This window comes from Scyliorhinus canicula, chromosome 11, assembly GCF_902713615.1.
Source record: "Scyliorhinus canicula chromosome 11, sScyCan1.1, whole genome shotgun sequence".
In the NCBI taxonomy this organism is placed as follows: Eukaryota; Metazoa; Chordata; class Chondrichthyes; order Carcharhiniformes; family Scyliorhinidae; genus Scyliorhinus; species Scyliorhinus canicula.
Window position 1 is genome coordinate 108,561,973 of NC_052156.1, and position 8,325 is coordinate 108,570,297.

General features: G+C 43.3%; 1 protein-coding gene across 10 annotated transcripts in view; it reads left to right on the top strand.

Moving 5' to 3' along the window:
* Positions 1–7,626, top strand: part of sox5 (SRY-box transcription factor 5) — a 471,378-nt gene extending 463,752 nt beyond the window's left edge. For all 10 annotated transcript variants that reach the window (XM_038811022.1, XM_038811020.1, XM_038811021.1 and 7 more), the window contains 2 exons: positions 1,444–1,660; positions 4,937–7,626. In XM_038811022.1, the coding sequence (XP_038666950.1) occupies positions 1,444–1,660; positions 4,937–5,243 (524 nt within the window). In that variant the 3' untranslated portion in view covers positions 5,244–7,626. The remainder of the gene's footprint in view (positions 1–1,443; positions 1,661–4,936) is intronic.
* The last annotated feature ends 699 nt before the right edge of the window (positions 7,627–8,325 follow it).

The window sequence follows — 8,325 nt, forward strand, 5'->3', positions numbered from 1 at the left end:
TACTATTCAAATTATCCAACAGCTGCCGACTGGACAATCCTCCAGCCCCATTCTCCAGTAATATTAATTCAGCTCCTTCACAGGGTCAGGCTCAATAACCATGGTACAAAAAAAAACCCAATGTTTTCATATTAATATCAAAAGAGAGACAGAAGTGGGCCACAGTCCAAAGTGCATGTTTGGAATTCAGTCCTGACTCTTAGGGGCTGACATAGAAGGGGTTGTGATGACGAATTGCCCTCTTTTCAACTAGAAATACATCAAAGAGACCATTTTTGGAACTAGCACTCCTGGGATTTTTCAGTGTTTCGTTTTCTGCCTGCTAAAATCGTGGAGGGTTGGGAGCACAAATCCCTGATTTAGTGGGCTCCCAGTGGATAACATTCCATGCTGGGAATCCGGCTTGATAAAATAGTGGAACATAGGAAGAGGACAAAGAGGCATGAGTAAATCAAACCCTCGTGCGCGCTCCTAATATTCCAGTGTAAAGTTTTGACTCGTCTTGTGAGTGCTTAAATGCAAGCTGTTTGGTAAAATAGGTCTCAATTTTAATTCTGGGTGAGAATATAGCATATGAAAGGCTGTGAGGGAGGTGGGTAAGCATTAAAAAGAGGCTTGGGCCTCACCCACACTCTGGAGTGTTGCCCCCTACCCACCTGGAAGCATGAGTGTGGGTGGCAGGGACCTCAGCAAACTATTTCTGGCATGAAGGTGGGTCACGATGGGATATCCTTCTTCTGTTGTTTGTATGATGTGAAGATGCCGGCGTTGGACTGAGGTGAGCACAGTAAGAAGTCTTACAACACCAGGTTAAAGTCCAACAGGTTTGTTTCAAACATTAGCTTTTGGAGCACTAGCTTTTCGTATTCACCTGAGGAAGGAGCAGTGCTCCGAAAGCTAGTGTTTGAAACCTGTTGGACTTTAACCTGGTGTTGTAAGTCTTCTTACTGTTTGTATGGCAGCAGGTTTGGTACAATAAACAGCAACAAGATAAAGATTTTGAGTGCTGTTGAGTAAGGGATGAATGTTGGCCCGGGAGATGCTGACTGCGTGCCTCGGGATCATGGACCCACCTTGGCCCTCTTCCGAAGAAAGCACCTGGGGGAATGCAAACTGTCTTCAGTGCTGTGCTGCAAGAATATCTGAAATTATAGACCCAAGTCCCACCACCTCCTGATTCATAGTAAGTGGCTCAGTGTACTGCAAAATGTTTGATACCATTATATTTGTGTAGTTACTACACCCTCTGAACAACATAGTCCTGTTCAATCAGTAGCTGAACATTGTCAGAAAATGGTGACACCTGGGGGGTGCATATAACTCACATTGGTCGACACTCATGGTTTAAGGAAGCCAGGCTTTCCTTGTGCCTGTCTTCCCAACCACATGATGCTATGAGTCTTTGCCGAGACTGACCCCTTCCAATCTCTTGTGCTACCACAGGCTCGCGTTGGAAGGCTATGACGAACCTAGAGAAACAGCCGTACTATGAGGAACAAGCCAGACTCAGCAAGCAGCACCTAGAGAGATATCCAGATTACAAGTACAAACCGCGACCAAAGCGTACTTGTGTGGTGGATGGCAAGAAGCTGAGGATCGGGGAGTACAAAGCATTGATGCGCAACAGACGTCAAGAAATGCGACAGTTTTTTACTGTTGGGTAAGAAACATTATACTGCAATTATCATTCATTGATTTTATACCAGTCCACAAAGCTTTCCCCAAGCAGTTTTTCAAGTTGTGTATGGAAACGTTGAGGCAGCAAATGCTAGTTAACCAGGTATAGTGTATGGGTCCAACCAGCAGTCTCCACTTTTTTTTAATAACTTTAGAGGACTCCATTTTTTTTTCCAATTAAAGGGCGATTTAGGTAGCCAATCCACCTACTCTGCACATCTTTTTGTGTTGTGGGGGTGAGACCCACGCAGACACGGGGAGAATGTGCAAACTCCACACGGACAGTGACCCAGGGCTGAGATCGAACCCGAGTGCCGGCCTCAGGATTCCCCACTGGATTCCCCAGCGCCCACAGCCTTTTAGGGGAGTGAGATCGGGTTTGGTGTGAAATTATTTCAGTCCAAATTGAACTTCGAATGAATTTGAAGATTATATCCACTTTTTCTTGTTCTCCCCCTCCAGAGGAATAGGTTCTCTAAATCTACCCTCTCGAAAATCTTTTTTATTTAAACATCTCAATTAGAACACCCCTCAATGTAATAAATGAAAGGAAAATAAACTCATAATTTAACCTGATGTTGGGCATCCTGCGACCCATCTGGGTTCTGAGTGCGGCCCATGAGACATTTTGTTGACCGTTGCCCATCTGCACGATTGTCACAGTCCACTGACTTCCGTCTGCATAGTTTTTTTCCTACCGGTATGGCTGAAGTGATTTGCACGTAAAGCAAGAGCAAGTGAAGTGCGTGCTGATTGTTCACAATACTGATTGTGAGAGCCAGACGCTCCCTCCGCGCCCAAAGTGTAAATATTTATTTTGTTTTTATCATGTGAAGTTGATGATAGTTCTATTAATTATATAAATGATTAAGTATGTTCCATAACTTGTTATGAAATATTTGGTGTGTATTAAATGTATTTAATCTTATTCATGGTTAGTAAACATGCCCACTTTCGATATTGTGGCTCACTGAGATGAAGGAGGGACACTCATGCGGCCCACTCACCAGCCTAGGTTTCCCATCACCGATTTAACCCCTTAAACCCTATTACTACTGTGGTGAATCTGGCAGATCGAGAGAACCTCTGCAAAAACTATCCCCCTGAATCATCCTGGGATAATGCCAAGGACCACAGGCCTGGGTTTGAATTTGGAATCTTTCCTTATTATTGGGCAGTGGCTTTCATTACTCATTGGGCAGATTTCTTTCCTTTCTTATTAAATTTTAGAAGCAAAAAAGGAAAGTTAAATATTATAATCTGCACAGCTTTCAGCTACGTGATGGCCCGGGGGGGGGGGGGGGGGGGGGGGGGGGGGGGGGGGGTGATTCCCTCCATTGGCTGTCTGTAGAACAGACTCAAATGTCCCAGATTTGTGATTTTGTTATGAGTGGGCAGTGAGGGCTGCCTGACCCATTCTTATTCTCTCTACTTCTTAAAAAAACAGTGACATTTGAGAGAAGGACCAGCGTTTAATTGCCCACCCCTAGTTGCCCTGTGTGTAGGTGACAGTGGAGCTCCATCCTGGAGCTGCTGCACTGTGTGTAGGTGACAGTGGAGCTCCATCCTGGAGCTGCTGCACTGTGTGCAAATGACAGTTGGGCCCCTCCTGGAGCTGCAGAACTGTGTGTAGGTGACAGTGGAGCTCCATGTTGGAGCTGCTGCACCATGTGTAGTGAAGGCTGTCCCATCATGTTTTTAAGTCAGGAGCTCCAGGATTTTGACCCACTGACCCTGAAGGAACAACAGCGAGACATGCCCAAGTTGACATGACTTGGAGGAGAACTTGGAGGTGATTGCGTTTCCATGCTTTTGATGCCCTTGACCTTCTTGGTGGTTGAAAAGCTATTCCTGTTAGAAGTAGATTTGCACCATGAAAGACAGGGGCTGTGACAGTTCTTGCACTGACTCATCGCAAGGACACTTCTGGCTGAAGGAGCTGCAATGCTGCCAATATACCACAATTAACTGAGGCCCATCTGCCTTTCAGGCTGTTTATTTGACAATGTTATACATCAGCGAAACACTGACCTTATATAATTTGTATAATGGAGATGCATACTTCAACATACTTCCTCACTGCTGGGATGCGAACACTGAGAGAGAGGGAATATTAGTTTTCTTTATAAATAGTTGACTTCTGTCAGGATCTCCTAGTGGGGGGAAGGGATGGTTTGGGCCAATATGTTATTTATCTGGTGACAGCACCAAGTTCTCCAGTGGATACCAACAGATTTTCTCACCACCATATTGAGGTTCTCCAATTTCCTGCCTTGATTATGAATCATAATGTGTTATTATGCTCTTGAATCTACAACCTTAAAGGGCAGTGGAAGCAAGTAGGCAATTAACTTTCAAAAGAGAATTCAGTACTTGAAAGGGCTATGGGTGTAGTCTGGGCTAAAAGGACAGCTCTGGCACCAATAAGATAGGTTGAATGGCCTCTGGAAACAGGGGCTCGGCTGCACCTCTAAAGATAGAAGGATGGAATTACAGTGCGAAGAATATGCAGAGGAAGTTTACATTCTATATGGAGGGTGACTGGTGGTGTGGCGGTAGAAAGCTGGTGGAATTTGAATTTAAATTCAATTAATAAATCTGGAATTAAAAGTTAGAATCCCTAATGGTGACCACAAAACCATTGTCGATTGTCGAACAATCTGTAACCATTGTGGGAAAAGCCCACCTGGTTCACCAAGTCCTTTAGGGAAGGAAATCTGCCATCCTTACCTGGTCTGACCCTCGTGTAGCTCCACCTAATCCTGCCACTGATATGGCTTCACAAACCACTCAGTTCAAGAGAAATTAATGGTCAGCAAATGCTGGTCTTGCCAGCAACACCCACATCCCGTAAAATAATGTTTAAAAAATAGGGATGCATGATGACAACCGTCAACTTTAAAGTATGGGTGGGGCGGCAGGGTGGCACAGTGGTTAGCACTGCTGCCTCACTGCACCGAGGAGCCGGATTCGATCCCGGCTCCGGGTCACTGTCAATGTGAAGTTTGCACATTCTCCCTGTGTCCACGTGGGTCTCACCCCCACAAACTGAAAGATGTGCAGCATAGGCAAATTGGCCATGCTTAATTGCCCCTAAATTGGAAAAAAAATGAATTAGGTACTCTAAATTTAACAAAAATTAAAAGTATGGCAGCAGAAAGTGAAGTTTTGATAGAACAGGAAGAAAATGCAAGCACAACTAACCTCACCAACAAGGTCCCACGCCATTACTAATGCACATTTGTCTTTGCATCAACAGGCAGCAAGGTCAGATCCCCATTACTACGGCTGGAGTGGTGTATCCTGGTGCCATTGCAATGGCAGGGATGCCGTCACCTCGGATTCCCTCTGAGCACTCGAGCATGTCCAGCAGCCCGGAGCCCAGCATGCCTGTCATCCAGAGCACTTACAGCCTCAAATCAGGGGAGACCCAGGTGAAAGACGAGCTGAGGATCAACGACATGAATGGAGGGATGTACGATGAGTATGAGGATGAGGATGAGGAGGACCCGGATGCGGACTATGGCAGCGATGACGAAAGTCAGGTGGCAGTACAAGCTGACTGACGGGGGAGGGGCCAGGAGCCTCCTCTAGCGACTTCAAATCAGTCCTGACTGGTGCATCCTACCAGGGGCCAAGCACATTTTGACTATCTGATACACTGACTGTTACTTAAAACTATTTAGTCTTAACAAACAGGATATAGTCAGAACTCTACTGGCTACTAGACCTCGGCCTATGGTACAGGCATGGGAAAAAAAATGATAAGCTATGGGTAAAACAATGCCAGTAAAATCAGCTGCTATCCCCAAGCACTGAAGTCTTACCCTCCTGAGCTTTGTCTAGACTGTCATTCTACAAGGTTCTATAAATTCTCACTCAGGTACAAAGTGCCAACAAGTGGCTTGTGAATGTGTTTTGTTGTTTATTTTTTGTGCCACAATAAAAGGTGTTTTTTTTTTCTTTTCGTTCGTGTTTTTGGATGGATTAAGGAAAAAAAGTGTTTTTTTTTGCTCTCAAGTTACCTTTGTTTCAAAGGAATCTATTTTCTTGAATATCAACACGCTGTTGCACCCTCATAGAGTACTTTTTTGTTTGTTCGTTGTTGCACACCATTTCAAAATGCAACTCTTAGCAAGTGCCAAATGTGTAAGTGTTGGAATTAGTTCATGCTCTTTCCTACAGACTAAAGCTAGGGATATTGTTGGGTCTCAGACAATCCCAGACACCGTTCCACACCAGCAGCTGTAGGAAACTGTAGGTGCAGATCTCAGGTGAAAGGGGGAATAACTGAAGACGTGTGAATCTTTTTATCACTTGGATTCTATATATATATGTGTGTGTGTGTGTGTGCGTGTGTGCGCGGGTGTTATGGTACTTTATAAGGTGTCAGAGACAGTGATAGCAAAGCAGCATGGGGGAGTGAAATTCCAGGTCCTCAAAGTCCACTCTGACTCCCTCCGCCGCCAAGCCACCATTTCTCTCTCCCCCCCCCCCCCCCCCCCCCCCCCCCACTGCCCGTCGTCGTTTCCCAGCGGCCTCGCTGAGGCGGTCGCGTTCTTTGATTCTCAAAGTCTTTTGTTGTCTGCGTTCGAAGCACTTAAAAAGAAAGGGGGAAACATACAAAGGAACATACAAACCCGGACGCGAGGCTCAATCCTGCCAGAGTTTGCCCCTTGCCAAAAATGGCGCAGATCTGGCGTTTGTGCGGTTTGTGAAACGGATACCATACCTCCAATGATTTTGGGAGTTCGAAATTTTCTTCCTCCTCACCCCAAATGATATGATTTTGGATAAAAATGAAAATGTTTTTGTTGTTAAAGGCGGGCTAGCTGATCATATACTGCATGTCAGTGTTTAATTTGTATTTTTTGACTGTATTTTTCAATTTTAACTGCCTCTTCTTAATAGTGTACAATGATGGTCAGCTATTCCCCGGTTAGTAAGTTATGTATAATTTATTTCCTCAGTTCTATCTAATTGGTTGGCAATGCAGCATTCTGTAGCTGTAGATATTTAAGCCTGGTAATTTAGATATAAAAGTTCTTTCTTTTTTTTTGTTCTTTAAGTCCTAGTGATGTCATGTTATGATGTTTAATCAGCAGGCGTGAAAATAATTGGACTGTTTGTTGGGACTGAAATGAGACCATTCTCTTAATCTCATTTCTATTTAATTGTCATGGTCATTTAGAATTGATTCGCTAAAGCATTCTGTAATGAAAAAGACAAAAAAATTGCCGAATTTATAAAAAAAAGAACCCAGTGTTTTATATCACTTTATGTAAAATGTGAAACCAGTTTTTTTTTTCTTTCTCTCAACAGTGTGAACAGATTTCTGACTGGTGTGAGGCTTTAGTCTCACATTGGCTGGGCCTTTTCCACCATTTCTTTTTTTGGCGCGCTGTTTATTTATGTGACTCTAGACTACAAGAGTACTTTGTTTTAGCTCCAGAAAGGTTTCACCATGATTTCATGGCAGTGAGCCGTTTGTGATCTATATGCCAACAATGGAAACTGTGTCGGAGTTTGTTTTTTTTTTTGTTGCTATTTTTAATTTTTATCCTGTTTTTTTTCGTTCGAAACTCTCGTTTTCGCTGGCATTTTGCATTCTATAATTCCCGATCTCAGACTACTCAGTTCTACTGATGCTGTACTGTTTTTTAAAAAAAAATAAATGTATTTATTGGCCATCATTGGCTCTAAAAATTATTAGACACAGATTGTGTTCAGGAAGACAATCAAATCGAGTGGAGCTTAAAACAAAGTAAACTGAATCTACCATCTCACTTGAAATTTAAAGAAAGATATGTAAATATAACATAGAATTATAGATTTATATTTTGTTCATAACACATAGTGTAATATAAGTTGTATATTTTCATGTTTTTGTTTATGTTATCATTCATGCCACAATAAAAGCAAGAGTACTTGTACTCTGAAAAAAAATCAGACATGTGTTAACAGCAGCTGCTTCTCTCTTACCCCCTATAGCCTTTAGCAGTTACAGCCACTAATAAAAAGAACCTCGTGTTCAATGAGCCCTCCAAATTTTCTTTGTTCTGCGTGGCCTGCATATATTTCAGTGCACAGAATCCTTAAATCGTTTTTGTGCGTGGCACCTTCAAGCTTGCGAGTGGCCTGCGTGTTAACTTCATGGCCGCACACGCCCGCAGTCTGGAGGGATTACCGTTCCTGCTTTATCCCTCCGTTCTGTCAAGCATTTGCAAATTTTCTTCTTTGAAAAAGTTGAATTGAGACAGATTCCATTTTATGTTTCGCAAGCGGGGCCAGCAACATTTTTAAAAGAAAAATGCGCAAAAGGCCACAGGTTTATTCAGTCCCTTCCGATGACCTGTCCAGGATGCTGCCGAGTGCTTCCCAGCCAATGAGGTAAATTTGAAGTGAGAGGCAGTGGCTCATTTCCGCACAGCAAGTTCCCACAAGCAAAATGAGATAAATGACCAGAGCTTCTGTTGCAATGATGTTGACTGGCCGATACACTTATATTGGCCAGGGAGAATTCCTCTGGTCTTTATAAAATACTGTCTTGGGATCCTTTTTAAGAGGAAAGATGAAGCCTGTGTTGTACCTTCCTCCACATTTGAACAACAAATATAGAGATTAAGGCAGAATCAAAATCAATTAGGA